At 47.1% G+C, this 23,781-nt stretch overlaps 1 protein-coding gene across 1 annotated transcript in view; it reads left to right on the top strand.

Annotated features, from left to right (window-relative positions):
* LOC126065533 (transmembrane protein 132B) overlaps positions 1 to 23,781 on the top strand; it is a 432,522-nt gene that overhangs the window by 313,992 nt on the left and 94,749 nt on the right. The window contains exon 4 of the mRNA XM_049865632.1: positions 21,692 to 21,878. Coding sequence (XP_049721589.1) covers positions 21,692 to 21,878 — 187 coding nt within the window. The remainder of the gene's footprint in view (positions 1 to 21,691; positions 21,879 to 23,781) is intronic.

Genomic DNA, 23,781 nt, shown 5'->3' with positions numbered 1-23,781 from the left:
GCTCCTTCTAGGTTAGGAGAGAAGGGACAAAACTGTCATTATCTGCAGATGATACTCCAGTTACTAAGAAAATCTTTGCCTTAGGAATATGGCTGAATTGAAGACATGTGTTTTATCACATTTAAGCAGGTGTATGTATTTATACCAAGCTGTGTTTTTTCCCCCATGTGTTGGTCCTGAGAGGTTTTTTCCCTAAAGTGATGCATTTGTGACTCGTGGTACTATTTGCATATGTGACCATCCCTTTAATTGTCTCTGCGTTTGCCTCCGTGAACTTCCTTATCATCCAGTCTCAGGTATAAGGAGCACATAAGCTCGGCCAGTCAGAGATGGAGTTTGACAGAACATGGGAAATCATGTATTCAGTACTCTCGTTTGTGACTGAGAAAACTGTGGCTAAGAGATGCTGAGTGACTTGTCCAAGGTCACACAGCTAGCATAGAGCAAAAGCATATGTTATTACTATAAGTATGATATTAGAAGCTGGAATTTTTGATGCCAGCTTGAATGCTCCTAGAGGGAAGAGGGCTGAGCTGTAGCCCTTAACTTGTTCTGACACCTTTTGGACGCAGAATCTGCCTATAAACTTTTCTGAATTTTGGAACATTTGTTGGGTCATAGTGCAACTCAGAATGCCTTGATGACACCAGTGGCCTTATTTTACCTTATTATTTATGGGACATGGTTCAAAATTTACTGGTTATGAATTAAAAAAAAATTACCTATTGTTTAGCTATATAAATTATAAATATATTGTTTATCTATACAAATTCTACCTGTGGAGTACATAAGTGATTGATGTCAACAGTTAAGTGCTCACTGCTAACTGAAAGGTTGGAGGTTTGAGCCCACCCAGAGGCACCTCGGAAGAAAGGCCTGGTGATCTACTTCTGAAAAATCAACCACTGAAAAATCCTACGGAGCACAGTTCTAGTCTGACCCATGTGAGGTAGCCATGAGTTGGAATTGACTCGATGGCAACGGGTATGGTGTTTCTGTTATGTTGGGTGGGTTACACTAAAGATTAACTGTGCAAAGAATGCTAAATGTTTTCCCTATACTCTTACTAGTAATTAAAATACTAACGGTGAATTGAATTCTTACTGTGTGCCATACGTTATCTCATTAAATCCTCACGATACCTAGGTGATGTGGGTATTGTTATCCTAATTTACAGATGATGAAACTGAGGTGCGAGGAGGTTAAACGCAAAGTCAAGCAGCAACTGAATGAAGGAATGGGCATTCAAACCCAAGAGTGTCCAATTCTAAAGTTCCTTACTGATGTTTGCTCAGTAGGCCTGTGGTCGTTTTAAAACAGACACAAATTATTTTGATATTTCTCCCTTCAAGAAGAGGAGCTTATTAATTCCTCTCCCCTTGAGTGTGGGCTGGATTTAGCCACTCGCTTCTGATGAATACAATACGGTAAAAGCGATGTTGTGAGAACTCAGAGACAAGGTTGTAAAAGGCCTTGTGGCTTCCTTCTTGCTCTCTTTTGAATCTTGTGGAGGAAGCTGGCTGCCATGTTGTGAGAACACTCAAGCAGCACTGTGGAGAGACCCATGTGGTGAGGAACTGAGGCCTCCTGCCGACAGCCATGTGAGGAAGCCATCTTGGATCCTCTAGCCCCAGTCAAGCCTTTGGATGTCATCCCCAACTGACACCTCGACTGAACCTTATGACGGACCCTGCTTCAGAACCACTCAGCTAAGGCTTCTCCACATTTCTGACCCACAGAAACAGTGGGATAATAAATGTTAATTGTTTTAATCTGCTAAAATTAGGTATAATTTTTAATGCAGGAAAAAATGGCTAATAGAAGGCCCTTCCAAGGTAAAGATGAACCCAGGCAGGCTGTCTGAACCATCACAGACCCTGAGCTCGCATGGCCTGCATCAGCCAAACTCCCCTCAAGGCCATGCCTTACCAAGGATGGTCTGGCTCAGCCTCGTCATTGTAGTGTCCACCACAGATGTGGACGGCGCTGTCTGTGTGCCACTGGCCTGCATCTAAACCTACTACCCTTCCTCCTCCCTGGTATGGTTGCTTTTATGCCTGAGAATCCTGGTGGGGAGAGATATGTGGCTGTGGTTGGCCACTGGCCCGTGTGAAGCCATGGATCTCAGTCCCATTAGTCAGGTGCCGTGCAGCCCATTGGATTGGTGGATCAATTGGCATTTGCTTGTTGAATACAACCACGCAGCCTGGTGCTGGACGGAGATGCAGACAGTCTTCTCTGTGAGTCAACAACTGCGGGTTTTCTTCTTTGGTTTGATCTGAGGCCACTTTGCATGATAAACCAACCAACCAGTTGCTGTCAAGTCATTTCTGACTCATGGTGACCCTGTGTGTGTCAGAGTAGAACTGTTCTCCATAAGGTTTTCAGTGATTGATTTTCCAGATGTTAATTGCCAGGCCCTTCCTCTGAGGCACCTCTGGGTGTACTTCAACCTCTAGCCGTTCCTTTATAAGCTGAGAGCATTAACTGTTTGCATGGACTCCATAGGTGTTATAAACACAAGACTTAAAGTAGACCACCTTTAATGAGCAGCAATTGAAAGGCCAATATCTTTCTCTGGGAATCAGGGGTGACAGGGAACCTGCAAAGCCAGCAGTCTGAACGGTCATTAAGCCAAAGTAGTAAGTTGGATTTTCGAGATGTTACCTGGTGGCGCAATGGTTAAGCTCTTGGCTGCTAAGTGAAAGGTTGGCATTTTGAACCCACCAGCAGCTCCATGGGATAAAAGACCTGACAATCTGCTCCTGTAAAGATTACAGCCTAGGAAGCTCTGGGGGTCAGTTCTACTCTGTCTCATGGGGTCACTATGAATCAGAATAGGACTTGAAGGCACCCAACAACAACTACAGGAAGAGGAAACATTTTAATCAAGGGGCACTGATAATCCTCTGAAGTGAAGGTGGCCCGTGGTTGCAGGTCTCTGGGTTCGGTGGACTTTGCCTTCCTCCTCCCCATCGTCTCCGGCCTGGAGAGCAACGTGGGTCTTTATGACGCATTTGGGCAATCCAGGATCCTGTCGGTTAACGACGACAGCTCATCTTCCTCTGTCTCCTGACAACTGTCCAGCGGCATCGGGTTAGATTTTGTTAGCAGGCTCCAAACACTGCTTCATGCCCTTTGGACAGCTACTCAGCTACATCTGATGTCTGGCAGCACAAGGGTGGACTTGTCCTGGACACTGAGGTGAAGGGGGAGGCAGGTGTGGCCTGCGGCTTTGCTGGGACACTATCCCCTGACCTTGGTCCTTCAGACCCAGGGGTGTAACAGCTTTCTGCTGTTGCTAGTGTCTGCGTTTCTCAACGTCCCTTCTTAGTTCTCTTATCCCGTCTCGAGCCTCTGTAAATGTGCCTTCATTAAGCTTTTTCCTACTAAACCACTGTGAGTGTAATCCACTTCCCTGCTGGGCCATGCTGGTTCATCCTTAGACTTCATTCTGCCAGTGGTGAGCAGAAACGCCTGTGCTTGGCCATCTCTTCTCGGCACGAGGCCACTGGGTGAACGGATAGACCAGCCACTAGGATATCACATGTGTACAGGGCTAGGACACTCGGAATGATGCTGGGCCTGGAAGGACATCGAGTGTTCTTTTGGTGGCAGTTTATGGTCTTTTACTTTAAAGGCCTTTTAAAAATTTTAATTCCTTACTGCCATGGCTTCCAGGAACTCCTGTGAACACTCAGTGTGCAGGACGGTTGAGCGGCGGCTAAGGGAGCTTAATTCACTTAAGTTGTAACACAACCCAGTGCCCGTGTCCTCCTGAAGTCACATTCTTTTTAACTCTGTGTTTCTTCACGTGGTTGAACTATGGTGGATGTCAGCCACTTAGCTCCAGTTTTTGAAAAAGAAAAAAAAAAAAAAGCGAAAATAGCCTTCCTGGATTTAAAACACGAGCTTGGACAATGGGGTTGGGAGGTGTGTAATGATAAGTGTGTGTAATTTGGCCATTTCAGGGAGGTTTTGTTTTGGCATTGGATCAATTTTCTGGAAGACCTGGCTGCCCATGGGAGAGAGGTTTCAAGAAAGGAGGTTCCCTGGCACTTGATTCTGATCGATGGTTCTGTTTGGTTCTCCCCATATATCGACTGAAACATGGTTAAATGCCAGGGTAAGTCAGCACAGCTGAAATTACGAGACAAGTAAAATAATGCCACTGGTGCATTGTAAAATACCATGCCTCTGCCTCCTGATAGACCTTATTGGTGTCATATCAGTATATCCGCTTTTCAGTTGCAAGCTGTAGAAGCTTAAATCAGCTCCCAGCACATCAGTGCGAACGCTTTGGCTCATGGACCAGGCCGTTCAGTGCTGGATCTGGCTAGTTGGCAGGATCAGGGATGTCATCTGATGTGATCCTTCCCCTCGTCCCTGTCCCCATCACTTGGCTCTGTTCTCTGCTTGCCTTTACTCTCTCGGAGTCCCCTCTGCAAAGAGGTCAAGTTGTCATATTCAAAGGCCCACAGAAGAAACCAAGAGCCTGTTTCAACTGGCAGGTTCCACAGGAGACACTGCCGTGTTCATCTTTCTCCACCTTGCAACGCACAAAATACTCTCTAGCCCTTCTAGGTGGTAGTACGTTTCCCTACACACACGTGCACTTATGTTCATGCACACATGAACACACACAAGCACTCACGCACCCATGTGCACAAACATGCTTACAGGACCTGTTACATGCACACATGCATGTGTGCACACACAATGCACTCATCTACACCTAAGCATTCACACACATGTACACACATGCACGCAGGCACACACAGTACCCACACTCATGCACACGCTCTCACATGCACATGCAAATAGCTGCACAGGCTCACTGAGGACTGATGAGCAGGGGCAAAAGGTGGACAGGCGGCCTTGCCATAACCCACCTGCAGCCACTTCCACAGGCTGCTTTTCCAGTGCAGAGAGCCAGTGAGGAGAGAGACAGGCCCTTTGTATAAAAATTCACACCATCCCAGCCAGGGGCAGGCCGCGAACGTGACCCTCTGGCTTCAGAGACCCAACCCCATCTGATTGGCTGTTAGTGTATATTAAAAGAAAACAAACAAAGAAACAAAAATCCAACCACCTCAAGGCCTTTTCCTTGCTGTTCCCCTTGTCTGCAACACTGATCCTTGTCCCCCATCACTGAGCTCTCCAGCGTCACTTCCTCAGAGTCCTCCTTGTACTGCTTTACCTATAACTTCCTCTCCCCATTGCTTCACCTTGTTTTATCCTCATCTCTGCCTGGCTCTGTATCAGCCTGTTCATGCTGCGGTAACAAACGACCCTGAATCACTGTGATTTAAAACAGCGAAGGATTACTTCTCACAGTATGAGCCCGTCGAGGCTCAGCTGGGAGACTCCGATCACCATCGTCTCTCAGGTGACCAGTGGGGTAGCCCGTCTTAGATGTTGCTGGTAGCTGTGGCATGGGGAAAGGTGCCTCACACTAGGACTTAAATACTCTTGCCCAGAAGCGAGACACAAAACTTCTGTTTAGAATGTGTTGGTAGGAACTAATCACCTGGCTCCATCCACCCTTACCTAGGTCACAGTGCAATCCCCTCCTGTGCTAGAAGTATTGAAGGAGCGCTGGGGTGCAGTTGTTAAGTGCTTGGCTGCTAACCAAAAGGTCAGCTGTTCAAACCCACCCAGCAGCTCTGCAGGAGAGAGACCTGGCGATCTGCTTCCATACAGATTACAGCCTAGGAAACTCTATGGGGTACTTCTACTATGCCTTATAGGGTTGCTATGACTTGGAACTAACTTGACAGCACACAACAACAACCAGTGACAACTATGCTCTTGGTTTAATAATTGCTGTATTCATTTTTCATTTGCTTGTTACTGGTTTCCTTCCACTAGGATATAAACTCCAGGAGAGCTAGACCCTCCTCTCTCTTGCTCACAGCTGTATCCCAGTGCTAAGAAGAGCGTTCAGCACATAGTAAACTAGTTGCTGTTGAGTCAATTCTGACTCATGGAGACCCCGTGTGTTTCAGAGAAGAACTGTGCTCCAGAGGGTTTTCAGTGGCTGCAACCCTTTGGAAGCAGACCACCAGGCCTATCTCCTAGGCGCCTCGGGGTGGATCCGAACCACCAACCTCTCAGTTAGTAGCTGAGTGCTTAATGGTTTGCACCACCCTTGGATTCCTGGTGGTAGTAAGTTTTCCTAGACACACATGCACTTATGTTCACGTACACATGCACACACACAAGTACTGAAGCTCCCATGTGCGCACACACGCACACAGCACTTCATGTGTACACGTATGCATTTATGCACACACATGCACTCACGCATGTAAGTAGCTGCTTAAACATATTTTATGGAATATTTGAACAAGTGAGTTATAATCCAGAACTTGTAGACCCAGCCAGAGAGTGTACATTTGTTGGAACACTGGCAGAATTGGAGCCTGGGTATAGACAACTGTCTGTCTCCAGCCTCTTTTTATGTCTCCCTAGGTGTGCTGACCTCAAAGTTTTGGGACAGTCTTAACTTCAAATATTCTGCCCCTCGGACCCCATGTTCCAATTCTGAGCTCCCTGCCTCCCAGCGTCTCTCGTTAGGGCGAGCGAGCTGGCCGGCCTGGGTCAGAGACAGGGCACACCTTACCGCCCGAAGACTGAACGGCATTTTCAAAGAAACTGGCTTTGCAGGCGTTGACCCTGAGGTTTCTGAGCTGAAGTAGGAATTTGCTCTTTGCTTGGATGTCAGGCCCGAGACCGAAATCGCTCTCAATCTGGGCCGTGTGTTCCCAGCACGCTCTTGACCCTCTCCAGTGGTGCAGGGGACATACACATGATGTCAAAGATCAGCTGGTGGAATGGCCACCTCACGGCCACACAGCCCCTCGTTAGTGCAGCCGGCTCAGCCATCAGAGCAGGTGCCACCTCTCATTCTATTGTTTGAGGCCAATTAGTGGTCTTCATCCTCCCAGAGCCTGACCTGGCGTTCAGATCTCATCATTACCTGGAGCCATTTTCATTCCAGGAGAACATGCACCAGTGGGCCCGTTTGTGAACCTGAGGTGAGGTGAGCACTGGCCAAGTTCATTGCTGGCGCCTGAATCCTGTGTGAACTCAGTGTCCCCTTCCCTGGAGCCTGGAGAAACCGTCACTCAAGTAACGTACGCAGAGCCTTTCCCTGTCCTGGGCCATCTTTGCATCAAGTCACTGGGTGTATGAACAGCCTTGTGAGACGAAAGAAAAACTTGCAGCCTTTTACCACTGTTTCTCATTATTTCATGCATGAGCCTGGTTTGTACTTGCTCCTCCAGACCAAATTGTTAGTCTCTCCCAATCAATATATGGAAACCCTGGGGGCATAGTGGTTAAGAGCTACAGCTGCTAACCAAAAGATTGGCAGTTCAGATCCACTGGGTGCTCTTTGGAAACCCTATAGGGCAGTTCTACTCTGTCCTGTAGGGTTACTATGAGTTGGATTCAACTCTATGGCAACGGGGGTTTTTTTGTTGTTGTTTGAATCAATATATGGCAGGTATAAGTAAGGGAGGAATCTCTGGGTGGTGCGAATGGCTAACAAACCTGGGTGCTAACTGAAAGATTGGAGGTTCGAGTCCACCCAGAGGCACCTGGGGAGAAAGGCCTGGCAGCCTACTTCTAAAAAATCAGCCATTGGAAACTCTACGGAGCGAGTTCTATTCTGACACACGTGGAGATGCCCTGAGTCGGAGTCACGAATCAGTTCAAGAGCGACTGGTTGGTGGTGGTTGGTTGGCTAAGTTTGGGGCAATTCCACGTAAAGACTCTCAGGAGGGCTTGAATAGAAATAGACACAATCTGCAAGGAAGAAGTTAGAGAAGTCAAGTGTGTGCAATCCTTTCTAACTGTGGTTGACTTAAGACCTAATTACTTTAGAGTAATTGGCCTATAAGAAAGATTTTCAGGCTGTTGTAATTAATACAATGGGCCAAGCAGGAGATGTGATGGAATCGTCCCGTTTTAATTAATTGCAGACGGGAGAATTCCTGTTTCCTGAAGGGGAGCTCCTCACTTAGGGAGATTTACGTGCCTCGGGATTACAAGAGCCTGCAAACCCCTTTCATTGAATTTCTGCCCAGCTGACATTTATTGAAGAGCTGCCAGGTAAATTGAAGGTTACAAGAATTCTAATTTGATTTTTGACCCAAATGCCATTAGCGTGTCAATCTATTTGTGGACTTTTCTTAACTCTGCTAAATTGCAAGGTTAATGAGGTTACAGATTCAGTATGGGCTTGTCTCTGAATACTTCAGAGTGTCTATCTGGTCTCTCTGTCTGTCTCTCATTCTTACTATCTTTTTCTCGGCTCTTGTGGCTTCAGATAATGAGTGGTGATTCTGAGATGTCGTGAGCTTTGGGAGTGATCAAAACAGAGGTGGATGCTCTACCCCCTTAGAAAAAGCTAGTTATCACCATTATTTGTGATACTCCTTAGAAAAGCTGCCTTCCTTGTCCTTACTTATGATCCAGCCCATGAACAGTACCCGCCTACAAAACATGAGCATTGATGCTTCCGCTTCTGGTAATGGCTAAGGAGCTCATATGATGCTCACACTCTCAGGGAAAACAACTGTAAACTCTGGAGAAAATACAAAAAAAAATTACACAAAGGATGTAGAGAGTGACCGTAAGAAGCAGACACTTGGAAACAGAGGATAGCTCTATGTGAGTTTCCTATTTTAATGACTTACAGGCTGATGGAAGAATATAGCATTCACCATGCAGGGAAGCTGAAACTCAGAAAATCCAGTCTTAATGGCTTGAAGAACCAGAGGGCAGAGTTTGGGGCAACCACAACCACTGGAAAGTGAGGAGAGAATCCTGGAAAAGAAAGATCCAGAGGAGAACCTCTAAATTTCTTTATATAAACTCTTCCTATATCTCTGAGTGACCCGTCAAGCACACATACATTGTGTAGACCCCAAGAAACCCAAATTAACTGCTTGCTTAATCAAAAAACAAAGCAAAACAACATTCTTCAAGATACATAACAGAATCTAGAATTTCTACAATGTATCATTCACAGTGTCCAGGATATGATCCAGAATCACTTGACATAAGAAGAAATAAGCAAATGAGACTCATACTGATGAGAAAAAATAATCACTGGAGACTGACTCAAAGATGACCCAGATGATGGCATTAGCATGGTAGGATTATAAAGCAGCAATTTTAATTATGCTTCTAGACATTAAGGAAAATATGCTCACAATAAAAGAAAAGATAGGAAATATCGGGAGAGTAATGTTGTTACTGTTGTTAGGTGCGGCCGAGTCAGTTCTGACTCATAGCGGCCCTATGTACAGCAGAACAAAGCACTGCCCAGTCCTGCGCCATCCTCACAATCGTTGTTATCCCTGAGCCCATTGTTGCAGCCAGTGCCCGTCCATCGCTGACCTCTGCTTTACCAGGTGTCATCCCTCCCGATAACATGTCCAAAGTATGTGAGATGTAATCCGCCTTCTTTGCTTCTAAAGAGTATTCTGGTTGTACTTCTTCCAAGACAGATTTTTTCGTTCTTTTGGCAGTCTGTGGTATATTCGATATTCTTTGCCAACATCACAATTCAAAGGCATCGATTCTTCTTCTGTCTTTTTTACTCATCATCCAGGTTTCTCATGCATATGAGGCAATTTGAAAACACCATGGCTTGGGTTGGGGGCACCTTAGTCTTCAAGGTGACACTTTTGTTGTTTTTAACACTTTAAAAAGATCTTTTGTGGCAGATTTGTCCAATGGGAATAAAGTTGAAATTGTAGAACTGAAACATAATATCTGAAATAGAAAATTTCACTACATGGGCTTACTTGCAGATGGAAGACAGAAAGAACAGTTAGTGAATTTGGAGATAGATCAATGGAAATTATCCAATCTGAAGGACAGGAAAAAAAAAAACAAAACTATAAATAGAGCCTCAGGGTCCTGTGTGGCAATAGCAAGTCATCTAACCTATGTGGAACTGGAGTCCAAGGAGAGGAGACAGAAAAGGGGACAGAAAAAGTATTTGAAGAAATAATGGCTGTAAAAGTTTGCAATTTATTACAAGACATATACTTGCAATATAATCTAGTAAACCCACTCCTAGGTATTTGGCTAAAGGAAATGAAAACATACCCACATGAAGTACAGATGTTCAGAGCAGTCCTCTTAAGCATAGTCAAAAGCAATAAACAACCCAAATGTCCATAAACTGGTAAGTGGATCAGTTGTGGTGTATCCATACGATGGAATGCTACCCAGTCATAAAAAGCCATCTGCTACCTACGGAATATTGAATATAATGTGGACTGCCAGGAGAATGAATAAATCAGTCTTAGAAGAAGTGAAACCAGAATGCTCTCAAGCGAGGATGAAGAGACTTCAGCTTGCTTACTCTGGACATGTCATGGGGAAAGACCAATTGCTAGAAAAGGACATCATGTCTGGTAAAGTAGAGGATCAGCAAAAATGAGGTAAAGCCTCCATGAGATGAACTGACACAGTATCTGCAACGATGGACTCAAGCATACCGAAAGTCATGAAGATGGTGCAGAACTGGGCAATGTTCCGTTCTGTCACACACAAGGTCACCGCGCGCTGAAGCCAACTCAGCAGCAACAAACAACAACTGAAAGATGGAAAATGTGGACGAGTCCCCAAAGCTGTATGATAAGTGAAAGACGCCAGATAGAGACAAGGACATGCTATGTGATCCCATTTATATGAATTTCTTGGAACGGCAAAGGTGGAGTGAGAGAAAGCAGATCAGTGGTTGCCAGAACGTGGGGTTGTGGCAAGGGGATTGCAAAAGGATAAAGGGGCATGAGGGACTCTTCAGGGTGATGGAAATGTTCTATTTCTTGATTTTGGTGGTGGTTGCTTGACTGCGTGCATGTCAACACTCATCACGTTGTGTTTTAAAATAGGTGAATTTTATTGCATGTAACTATATCTCAATGGGACTTATGATTCTTGTCATGTTAACTCCCTTATGTGAACTACTGCAGCTTTTGGAATAGAAAAAACTTTTTTCAAACACTAATCAGCTCAATACACTACTAGGGATTCAGAGATAAACTGGGAGCTGTCTCTGCCTTTGACATGATGGACCTGGCGTTGCAGTAGACTTCCCAGGTCTCATGCCAACCTGAACCTCATAAACTAAAGTTACATCTTTCCAAGCCAGGACCTGGGCCTTACACCTTTCCTGTAGCATCAATCGCTAGAAAAGGGCATGTTTGGTGAAGTGGAGGGTCAGCGAAAAAGAGGGAACCCCTCGATGAGATGGATTGACACAATAGCCTGAACAATGGGCTCAAACATGCCAACAATCATGGAGATGGCTCAGGACTGAGCAACGTTTCATTCCGTTACACAAAGGTCGCCATGAGTTGGAGCCAACTTGGCAACTAACAACAGAAACAGCACTATTGAGTACTTTAACGTGCTAAGTAAAGAGAAGACTATTGCCCCAGGAGTGTCGAATGCTGATTAAATTAGGAACAAATCCTACGTTTGGCTTTTTGAGTTGCCAGCATATCATAGCTTTGCTGTTCCAACCATTTCCTGGGCATAGGGAAACTCTTTTGCAGGAAGATCTCCAAATAAATATTTCCCCAGATGTTACAGAAGGTGATACAGATACCCCAAACGCGAACATCTAAATCAGAAGAGAGTGAGGAATGAGTTGTGCATGGATAGGCCTAGCCAGGATCGAAATGTTAAGCTCAGAAGAAGGGGAAGAGGTGTAGGCTGTAATGAAGTGTCTTTACTCTGATGTTCACAGCTGCTTCACGCACTCATTCACTCGTTTATTCATTTACTCATGTATTTATTGAGTGCCCACTATGTACCTCCTAGGTACTCTTATGGAGGTATTCCAGTGAACACAACAGACAAAATCCCTGTCCTCATTGAGCTTACAATGTAGTGGACAGAAACATAAAAAAGGTGAATACATATCATATGTGAGATGGTGCTAAGTTCTACGGAGAAAGAGCAGGGAAGGTGATGGGGATCACCAACGAAGGAGATGAGTCTTTGGCAGGGTCATTAAAGAAGATCTCACTTAGCAGGCAGCATTTGAGCAAAGTCCTGAAGGTGCAGAAGTGAGTGGTACAGATATCATAGGGAAGGAGGGGTCCAGGTGTGTGTCCAGGTGAGCACGGGAAAAGACCCTGAGGCAGAGCGTGCCTGGTGCTGGGGGAACTGCTAGGGGACCTCATGGCTCAAGTAGAATGAGCAGGGGAGAGTGGTAGCAAATGTGATCAGGGAGGTCACGGGCCAGGGGACAAAGGAAGCCAGGCTGGGTGGGCCTCATAGATCGTTGTAGGACTTTGGCATCCTGGTGAATGAGATGAGTATTCAGCAAAGGTTCTGAGCAGGGAATGAAAATCTCTGACTTAGGTTTTCACAGGAGGGAGCAGTCTGGCTACTGTGTAGAGAAAATATGGTCTCAGGGTAGTGACAAGGGTAGAGCAGAGAGATCATATAGGCTGTTGCCATAATCCAGGCAAAGGGTGATGGTGACTTGGGCCAGGGTGCAAACAGCAGACAATCTGAGAAGTGATGGTGTTTTCAAAATAAACTTCCCAGGTACAACTGACATGCCTTCTGCACAGAGTGGATGTGAACTGTTCAGGAGAGAGGAGGGTCAGGGATGACTGAGGCTTTACCTGAGTGGCTGGAAGGATGGATGGAGAAGGGGGAGACTTCAGGAAGAGCACGTGGCCGGGTGGTGTTGGGATGTGTGGAAGTTCACTGTTGACTTTGAGATGCCTATTAGACACCTCAGTGGAGATGTTGAATAGGGAGTTGGGGAGGAGAGTCTGGAATCCAGGAGAAAAGTCCAGGCTGCAGGAATCAGCTTCATGGTCCTTACACCTTCTAACTTCCTCCCTTTGTCTGAGAGCGGTGGATTCCCCTGGACGTCTGTGACCTTCTCACACTTTGCTGTAGACGAATCTGTGTGTTCCTCTGACTAGTATTCTGCAGACAGCCCGTCTTGAGCCTCCTGTTTGCTAGGACAGCTGCGAGCAAAGCCCTGGCCATCTAACTATTACAGTCCCCCTAATGGAAAGCAATCCTTTGTGCATTCCGTCGCTGCTGATATCTCGGCAGGGAAAATACCAGCTCTGGGAATAAATTGCCTGTGAGTGCAGCTGCAGCTGGCCCCCTGGGCGCAGAACTTACAGGTGCCCTCCATGGACACCAGGGAGAACTCAGCTGAGCAGCATGCGCAGGGTGAGACCAGGAGCTCTGGTGTTGGCAAAGAACACTGAATATACCATGGACTGAGACCATCAGCATCTGGTCTCAGTTGGAGGAGCCAACTAGCCTGTTGGGCTTGAGAAACTTCCCCATTTCATAAGGCTCTTCCCAGCACAGGTGCAGAGTAATCTTGCAGCGCACGGCAGGAGGAAGGTTTCTCTCAGAAGCTGACTCTTGGAAAAGTAACTAGAGAGCTCTCTGGGTGTGCCTTTGCTCTTCCCTTTCCCCAGGGAATATGGACCTGGGCCTGGCACGGGGTTGTTGTTTGTTGTCGTTAGGTGCCATCCGACTCATAGCAACTAGAACGAAGCACTGCCCAGTCCTGCGCCATTCTCACAATCATTGTTACACTTAAGCCCATTGTGGCAGCCACTGTGTCAATCCATCTTGTTGAGGCTCTTCCTCTTTTTCACTGAGCCTCTACTTTACCAAGCATGATGTACCTTCTTCAGGGACTGATCCCTCCTGACAACACGTCCAAAGTAGGTAAGACGTAGTCTCACCATCCTCGATCCCAAGGAGCATTCTGGCTGTCGTTCTTCCAAGACAGATTTGTTCATCCTTTTGGCAGTCCATGGTATATTCAGCGTTCTTTGCCAACACCACAATTCAAAGGCGTCAATTCTTCTTCGGTCTTCCGTATTCATTGTCTAGCTTTCGCATGCATATGAGGCGGTTGAAAACACCATGGCTTGGGTCAGGCACACCTTGGTCTTTAAAGTGACATCTTTGCTTTTTAACACTTTCAAGAGGTCTTTTGCAGTAGATTTGACCAATGCAATGCATTTTTTGATTTCTTGACTGCTGCTTCTGTGGGTATTGATTGTGGATCCAAGTAAAATGAAATCCTTGATAACTTCAATCTTTTCTCCATGTATCATGATGCTGCTTATTGGTCTGGTTGTCGCACAGAGCTGGGACATAGTAAAAAAAAAAAAACAAAAGCCCATTGCCGTTGAGTCGATTCCGACTCATAGTGACCCTATAGGACAGAGTAGAACTGCCCCACAGTTTCCAAGTAGTGACTGGTGGACTCAAACTGCCGACCTTTTGGTTAACAGCCAACCTCGTAACCACTGAGCCACCAGGAAGTAAGCTCTTATTCAGCGTGCATGCATGAATAAATGAAGGAGGGTTATATGTAGTCTGCACTCAGCATGGACACTGGAATCAGGCAGGTGAGGATCCTAGCTGCTCCACTTGGTACCTGCGTGACTTGCCTGAGTCAGGGTTTCCTCATGTTGTAGCCATGAGCATTGTTCCCTTACCTTTCATGCATGCAAGAGGATTGTCCTTGCTGGATCTGTGGTCAGATGGGGCTGCGTGATTGGTTCTGTGGTCGTTTCTAGGCCAGAACACTGCACTGTCAGTGAGACGAATGACCAGAGACCGCATGTTCTAGTTGTAGAGCAGAATGTATAGTATGTACCATTTGCATATAAACGAGGAAAAGATCACGCGTGTTTGTACATGTGGATGCATGGAATATCTTCCCCCCCCATCCCAGTTGCTGTGGAGTTGACCCCAACGCGTGGGGACCCCGTGTGCATCAGAGTAGAACCGTGCCCCATAGGGTTTTCAATGGCTGATTTTTTTGAAATAGATTACCATGCCTTTCTTTCGAGGTGCCCCTGGGTGGACTTGAACCTCCAACCTTTCAGTTAGCAGCCAAGGATGTTAACTATTTGCACCACCCAGGTTCTCCAGAATATATTTAGAGACATAGTAAGAAAACCTACAATAACTTTGGTTGGTTGGCGGGAAGAGGAATTGGGAGTCCAAGAGATAGCAACGGAAGGAAGATTTTCTATGGCCTCCTTCTTTTATACTTTTTGAATCCTGAGAATGTTTTATTCAAAAATCAGCACGTGACGTACCAACACGCAAGTTCCCAGCTGCACTCTCTGGCCAAGCCACGAATGTCCACCCCAGGGACCTTGGGGAGAGTTAACAAGATCTGATGCCCCATCCACCGTGTCTGTGCCCAGAGCCCGACATGGTGTTTCTTTTGTCAGCATGGGTTTGCCTCTCTTCCTTAAGGACACCTAAATAGAAACGGGTTTCATACGTTCCATACGTCTTGTTTTACCACAGAAGTTTTCGTCAAGGTTGGGAATAGGAAGAAACAGAGAGAGGGGCCACTACAAGTTGTATTTTGGGAGTCAGTGTAAGATGATTTCTGAGCTGTCATTTCCTGGAAGAGTTTTGGGATGTTGTCAGAAAGATAGAGGCAGAGGGGAAGAAAAATAATTGTGGCGATTGTCTTCGCTGTCTCCGGGCTTGTCACTGTGATGCTGATAAAATCAACGAAGCTGGAAGTGAGGGCGAGTTGTTAGCGTGAGAAATAGTCGTGGATTTGGCAGCTGAGAAAGCGGAGGTTCCTCAAGTGTTTGCTCATTACCACGATTTATTGTTCACAGCCCCGGAAGGTGTTGGCTAAGCAAAAATAAGGTCACTCCTACCAGTCTGCGAAGTACTTCTAAAAACCTTACAACAGGATAAGAAGGAAAATAGAGGATCATTTTCCCGTGGTGGGGAAGTAAGGCGATGGGCTGGCTTACTTATTATGAGCCCATTTAGGAGCCAGATGGAGAGTTTCTTGGAGTATTTATACCCCCAAAATATGTCTTCAAGACTTAAACAAGAGCAGAATTCACTGGACATGAAAGAGTTGGGAATGGTAGCTTTCTATTTTTAAATCAAATATTTTCCGATTAAGGAAAAGTCTAGGAAATAGGGTGTTGTCGTTAGCTGACGTCTAGTTGGCTCCTGACTCACGGTGACCCTGTGCACAGCGGATCTGACCATTGTGCTCCATAGGGTGTTCGTTGGCTGATTTTTCGGAGGCAGATCACCAAGCCTTTCTTCCTAGTCTATCTTAGTAAGGAAGCTCCTCTCAAACCTGTTCGGCATCAAGGCAACACGCAAGCCTCCAGTGACAGTTGGGTAGTGGCCACACTTGAGGTGCATGGCTGGGAATTGAGCCCGGGTCTCCCACATGGAAGGTGAGAATTCTACCAGCGAACAGCCAGGGCTCCCCTGTTGCACAGTAGGTCCTCAGTAAGTGTTACTGGAAAAGGTACTATACTGTGAAGTACTGCAGTAAGGTACTGTAATAAGTCCTGGGAGTGACCGATGTCATTGCAGGTTTGGTCTTTGAAGAACTGACATTCTAGTCGTGGAGACAGATGTGTCTTCTGGAAGCCAAGAGCGTGTCAGTATACTTTCCAGCAGGCATGAGAACATGGCTCAAGACTCAAGACTGGTGCCCCTTGTCTCCCAGAATGCAAATGACATCCTTAGAATTTCACAGGGTGCCCTGCTGGGTCTTTTGAGTATGGTCAATGAGTTAAACAAATACCGGTTGAATTCCTACAATTTGCCAGGCCCCATGCCAGCCACTACAGAGCAGGGAACAATACAGGGGTGTCTTTGTCCTCTCGAGTAAGTCATCTGGGGCGGGGGGTCAGAAGTTCAGTTTCACACTGTGTTTACTGTGACTAGTCAGCAAATCCTGCTCTGGGGACCTTTGTGCAGCATAGGCATCATTCCGTATTTACCTTGCTTTTCAGTCATCTTTTAAGTTAGTGCCCGGAAAAAAAGGCGCTTAAGAAAAAACAGAGGCCCAGAGACCAGGGGCAGCCCCCCTTGCCCTATTCCCAGGAAAACCCGTATGGGGGAAGCATCACTGTTTCAGCCTGGTAGCTCGGGACCATCTAGAAGTTCGTGGGGTGAAAAATAATCTGTGTAAGTGACATGACTTGCTGGAGAACTGGGGAAGCTTTTAGACTCTCTCTCCATTCCCTCCACAAAACAACAAATTATTGTCAGTGCGAGTGACATGCTGAGAAATGGCCGAGTCTATTCCCTGGGGCAAGGGCCGGGGTCCCCAGCCTCTCCTTATTGCTCCTCCTTCCTGTTGCCTCGTCTGAGCAGCAGCCACACAGGGCACACAGAGGTTGTCTCAGCCCCACTCACGGGCCAGGGAAGGAGGCTCAGCTTTTCTCAAAGGTGAGGTTTTCATGGGAAATGGGTGTCTGGGAAGCAGGTCATTTTGGAAGGAGGCTGTGTGCTCCAGCTTGAGGGGAGAAATAGCTGCAGGGTGTGGCTGCTTCATGTCTCATCCCTCCCCCTCCACACACCCACACAGAGACACACACACTCACACATATACATATACACACTCCACACACACAGACACACTCCACACATGCTCACACACATGCCACACACACTCCACACACACAGACACTCCACACACGCTCACACACATGCCACACACACTCTGCACACTCACACAGACACACCCATTCACAATACACACACTTCACACAGACATCACACACACGCTCACACACTCCACACACACTCACACACATGCCCCATGCACACTTACACACTAACACACTTACACATTCATAATCACATATATACTCACAATCCACACACACTCCTACCCACTCCTACTCCCACACACTCATACTCACACTCACACATACTCATACACTCACACACAACACACTCCACACACACTCATGTACAGACACATACATACACACACATTCACATCCACACATACACTCAGAATCCACACACACTGCTTCCCACTCCCACACTTACTCACAATTCACACTTATACACACTCATGCACACTTGCACATACACACTCATACATACCCACACTCATATACACACTCACACATGCTCACACACAGACTCACACACTCACACATACACATGCTCACACATACACACTCACACACACTCACACTCACACACTCACACACACTCACACTCACACACTCACACTCACACACCTCTAACTCAGAGAAAATGTCTCATGAATACCTCTGGCTGAAACACTGACCCCGAGTCCTCAAAGGCAGTTGGTAATTACTAAATTGAGAGAGTCATGATGCACTTTTCTAAATCTGAAAAGCTTATCAAGAATAGATCAGGGGCAGGCAAAATTAATAGTTATGGGCCCATTTCAACAGAAACGGGCTTATTAGCCAGATTGCCAGCTGGCTGGAGGTACAAGACCTCCTTCCTCTGGCTCGAGGGAAATGCCTTTCTAAAAACGCTTACGCAGGAAGGTGACGCTGACTTGGTGGTTCTTCCATTAGTAGCTGGACGGTGTTGGATTCCTGCGGATGGTGAGCTCATGGGCTGGGGAGTCAGAGAGGGAGGGGAGCCACAGGGAGGGGGCACACCCTCTCACCAGACCCCACCCACTTAGACCAAAGACTGGCCCCCGGACCCAAGTGTGGGCTTAGCAGCATGAAATGGCCACCGGATAATGGTGTCATGCTTCATTTGTTCTCTGACTGGACTTTCGCTTTCTCGGTGTGAGCCTCTGCAAGTCCTACTGGGGGCCCAGCAGGCGTTAGAAGCAACTTTGTCCTGGTAACAAAGCACAATGCAGCCCCAAGAGGAGACCTGAGCTGGCAGCTTGGAGCATCTCGGTGGGATGAGACTTACAAATGGACAGGTGGACACTCCTGACCAGGAAGAGGCTGCAGACTGCAGTGTGGGGCTGGGAAATGAGTGACTGAAGCCAAAAACGAAGTTCCTGAAGTCCCTTCAGCAGTTCAAAACTCAGCCCTCAATGTCTCATTTATTTGCCTTTTCACTGAAGATGCCCCGGTAAACAGGAGTTCCTTGGTGAGAGGAGGGAGACCCTGGATGATGCAAACAGTTAAACACTCGGCTGCTGGCTGAAAGATTGGTGGCTCAAGTCCACCCAGAGGTGCCGTGGAAGAAAGGCCTGGCAATCTCCTTTCAGAAGTCATAGCTATTGAAACCCAGAGCATAGTTCTACTTTGACACACATGGTGTTGCCATAGTCGGAATTGGCTCCACAGCAGCTGGTTTTTGGTGGGGTGGGGGTGTCCCATATGTGCCCACCTCCAGTGTTCTCATGAGGCCAGGGACCCATAGTCAATACACACTGTCTGCTGCATGAGTGACAACTTGTACAAAGAAACACCTGAGGGTTCATAGCTCCCACATGCCCACACCCTGCCGAGGCTCAGCCAGGACCAACTGGTGGTTTGCCCGTGGAGTCTTCTACAGTTGTGCGCCTGGTGATTCTGGAGCGGTCACTGTATACGCGTGCAGTACTGGGCACGTCCGTGGGCGCAGTCCAGCCTCATTATTCCACTGACAGGCACACAGGCATTGTTATCTCCCCTTTTTCAGGTGAGGACACAGGGACTGGAAGGGCTGGGATGACTTCTCCAGGGATGAAGCAAGTCAGCAGTTCTCTGTCTGTGCCATCTGATATGGTGGCCACTAGCCACATGCGGCTCCTGAGCACTTGAAATGAGGCTAGTGCACCTGAGGAATGGAATTTTTAGTTTTATTTAATTCTAGTAAATTTACATTTCAATTTAAAGGGCCACATGTGGCTAGTGGTCACCTATCTTAGTTATCTACTGCTGCTATAACAGAAATGCCACAAGTGGATGGCTTTAACAAACAGAAGTTTATTTCCTCACAGTGAAGTAGGCTGAAAGTCCAAATTCAGGGTGTCAGCTCCAGGTGAAGCCTTTCTCTCTCTGTCGGCCTTCTCATCAGTCTTCCCCTAGACTAGGAGCTTCTCTGCACAGGGACCCCAGGTCCAACAGACATACTCTGCTCCCAGCACTCCTTTCTTGGTGGTATAAGGTCCCCCTTTCTTTCTGCTGGCTTCTCTCTTTTATATCTCAAGAGATTGCCTCAAGACACAATCCAGTCTTGTAGGTTGAGTCCTGCCTCACTAACACAACTGCTGCTCATCCTCCCTCATTAACATCATAGAGGCAGGATTTACAACATGTAGGAAAATCACACAATACCAGGAATCATGGCCCAGCCCAATAGATACACACATTTTTGGGGGGACATAACTCAATCCATGACACTGCCTTATGGGACGGTGCAGTATCTGAGAGTTTCTTCAAACCTCTGTTATGTGGGAAGAACGTTGGACATGATCAATGACAAGTTCTATAAGAAGTCAAACATAGTTCTGTTCTGGGTAGACTTTCATGTCAGGCGGGTCCATGCACTTCGGTTTTGTCAATTCCATTGCTGGAGCTGAGCGCTGCCTCTGGGACCTCTTAGCATATATAAGGCAAAGGATCCAGTTGTGGGTTTCCCCTTTATTCTTGGGTGCTGTTGAGTTGATTTCAACTCATAGTGACCCTGTAGGATGGAGAACTGCCCATAGGGCTTCCAAGGAGCAGCTGGTGGATTTGAACTGCTGATCTTTTGGTTGGCAGCTGAGCTCTTAACCACCGCACCACCAGAGCTCTACGCCTGTTCATAGAGAAGTCTTAAGGACAGTAAACGGGAGCTGTCCATGGTAGAAGAATTCTGTTGGACCAGCAGCAGGCAGCGAGTTCTGCTTCAGAACATTTCCCTCAGAGGCTGCATGTTGGGGTCTGACTGCAGACAGTACTCAGGTCCCAGGGAGGCAGAGAGAGGCTCCCCACCCCATCTTGGTCCAGACAGGCCCATTGGCAGCAAAAGCACAGGCTGGGTTATGTGACTCAGGTCTCATGGAGCTTGTGAGTCCGTCTCCGCTGACACATTCCTTGGATCTGGGGACAGCTGGTCTTGGGGTTATGCAGACAGGCTTACAGAGCTGGAGTCGTTCGCAAATCAATACTGGATGATTTTTAAACTCTCTGTCCAGTAACTTCCCCTGTCAATGCAATAGTCAACCCACAATTTACAAATCCATCTCAATGGCGAGAGCCTCCCCATATATGAAAATATTGACAGTTACACCTTTTTCACTTATTTGTGCCCTACCCACCTTCCCCAAACGCACACTCGGCCTCGTCACTCTGTGAATGCACACAGGTGGGCTTTTCTTAGATTCCATGCTGAAATGAAAGTCAACTCTACCACCTCATTATGTCTCTCATGGCAGCTCCTGAAGCCCCCTCCCATCCTCAATCAAGCCCATGAAGTCACCACTCTTCCCCCCAAATTCTAAATCTCAGTGTGAACCACTGGTGTGCACACACCCAGCTAAGTAGAAGCAGAAACAGCCAGAATCCTCAGGACTGGAGTCACGGTGAAGCAGATGGGATGGTTTGGGGACATTCCCAGGGTGGGGGGCTTGGACTGTGGCATGTGTACTTGTGGGCTGGGAGGGGAGAGCTGTGGATGGTGGACCCAGAGATGAGATTCTGCCTCATCCCATGGAGAGCAATCCGCTGTCACAGAGCCCTGGAGACGGCCTGCCAGCCCACTCCAGGGTGTGGTCCACGGTGAGCAGCTATAAATGAGGCTTCATCAACGATGCCATGTGCCTTGTTGAACTCAGCAGTAATTCCTCTGGTTGTCAAAGAGGAAAGTGGCGATTGATATCAGTCTTGACATTCTGCCGAGCTTTGGGTTTTAAATTGCGCTTTGACGTGTGTTTGTTTTCCAGGGCCAATGGCTCCTTCTATGAGATCTTGCAAGTGGACTTCGGAGTTGACAACAGCAGTGGCCTGGCTGGGGCCCAGCAGATCACCTGGCAGGTGGAGTACCCGGTGGAGGACTCCACAAGTGAGCTGGTTGTCTCTGAAATCTTCATCAGCCAGACCACCTTTGTGGGCATTGTCCCGCTCGCAATGGTAAGAAGTTGGAACTTCACAGAGAGTTTTGCCAAGAAGTTGTCTTTACACACTCTTAAAATGCAAAGAAAAAACAAAACAAAAAAACCATACAGAGCATTTTATAATCTATTGTTTCTCATACAGCTGACACACATCGTTCAAACAAGGAAAATGTACTTAACTTGCATTTTATGTGCCTGCTGTCCATAATGGCTCCTTGGGAGCTACTTAGGGTCTGCTATGTAAACCCCTTTTCATTTGTGGATATGGCTGAACTGTTTCCTGGGGAGCCCTTATTCTTTATTGCCTTAATCTACATGCATATCAGGAGCAAGGCTACACCAAGTGAAGGTGGTATCATGAGATATATTTGGGGTAGTTGGTGGGAACAGCGACTCTGTGACCTAGTGGTGAATCCCTTGTCAATCAGCTTCACCTTGAGGTTCCCAGGTAGCTGGGAGGTAGCAAACTCTGAATGCAGATGCAAGGAGAGAGCCTTGTTGGGAGCTGGCAGCTGAACCTGGATAGAGTCCCAAGAGTCCATAAACGGCTTTGTTTTTCTGTCTCATTGGCCTGGAGGTACTCTGATATCTTTTCTGAGGTTGGCTAAACCTCCATTCATGACCAGGCTCAGAGGCCATGCCTGTGAAAGGGTTATAGACGAGGTTCCAGAGCCTGAAAATGAAGGTGCTGCTGGGTCACAGGTCTCATAAACCCGTGGGAACTGTCACATTCTTAATTCCCTTTGTCACACCCAGGAAATGCACAGATATGTTCTGCTCTGGTTTGACCTTCTTGTCTGAGACCAAAGTGTGGGGTCCACACCCAAATACTCCACCACTCAGGTTGGACATTGGAGTTCAGACCCTTGCAAATGAGAACCCAACGCCCTACAATAAACTCTGCATCCCAGGTCCTTGTGGTTGGCCATTCTCTTTGCCTGAAATGCAATTCTTTACATCTCTCACGTCTGCCTCCTCCTCTTCTGTCAGTATTTAGCTTGGCTGTTCCATGGACTTCTCTCATCTCTTTGATTGAAATGGGCCTTCTGCCCTCTCCTTGTCCATCACTCTATCTACCTTATTCTCCTGTTTTGTGTTCTTCAGAGATCTTATCACTGTTGGAAACTCATCCTGTCTTCCTCCCTAGGATCTGCCATCAGTGAGGGCAGGGATCTCGCTGGTTATGTTCATATCTCTGTACCAGGACCAAGAACAATGCCTGAAACAGTTAATATTTGTTGACTGGATGAACAAACCTCATACTTTAATCCAAGCTACCAGGGTCATAAAGGCCCTGGGTGGTGCAAACAGTCAACTTGCTTAGCTACTAACCAAAAGGCCGGAGGTTTGAGTCTACCCAGAGGCACCTCGGAAGAAAGTCCTGGTGATCTGCTTCTGAAAAATCAGCTGTTGAAAACCCTGTGGAGCACAGTTTTCATCTGACACGTGTGGGGTCACCATGAGTCAGGATCAGCTCAATGGCAATTGTACTGAGGTCATATAGTTCTTGAAGGTTGGATTTATGGAGGTTGTCCCTTTCAGCAGCAATCTGCATTTTACTTTATGGGGAGCCACACCCAGTGGGAAAGGACCCTGCAGACGGATGTGACTTCCAGGACAGAAGGACATTGTCCTGCATTCCTTTCCCTATGAGCTCTTCCAGATCAGCCCAGGTCAGCTTGATGCTGGGTGATCTCCACTCCACGTCCTTGTTCTCTGCCTAACCTGTGACACTCAGTTCAGTGTGGGCTCTGAAGCCTCCTGAAGCCTGTGAGGGTGGGATTGGAAAGGAGAGCACCGAGCCCTCCTGATGGGCAGGCACCAGTCCCCAGGGGAGCAGAGAAGAGATGCATGTTTATCTGCCAGAGCCGGGGACCAGAATATGAGTGTAGACCAGGGGTTGGGAAAGTGCAGCCCCA

This window comes from Elephas maximus, chromosome 22 (assembly GCF_024166365.1).
Source record: "Elephas maximus indicus isolate mEleMax1 chromosome 22, mEleMax1 primary haplotype, whole genome shotgun sequence".
NCBI classification, from domain to species: Eukaryota; Metazoa; Chordata; class Mammalia; order Proboscidea; family Elephantidae; genus Elephas; species Elephas maximus.
This window is presented reverse-complemented; position numbering and strand designations above follow the sequence as displayed.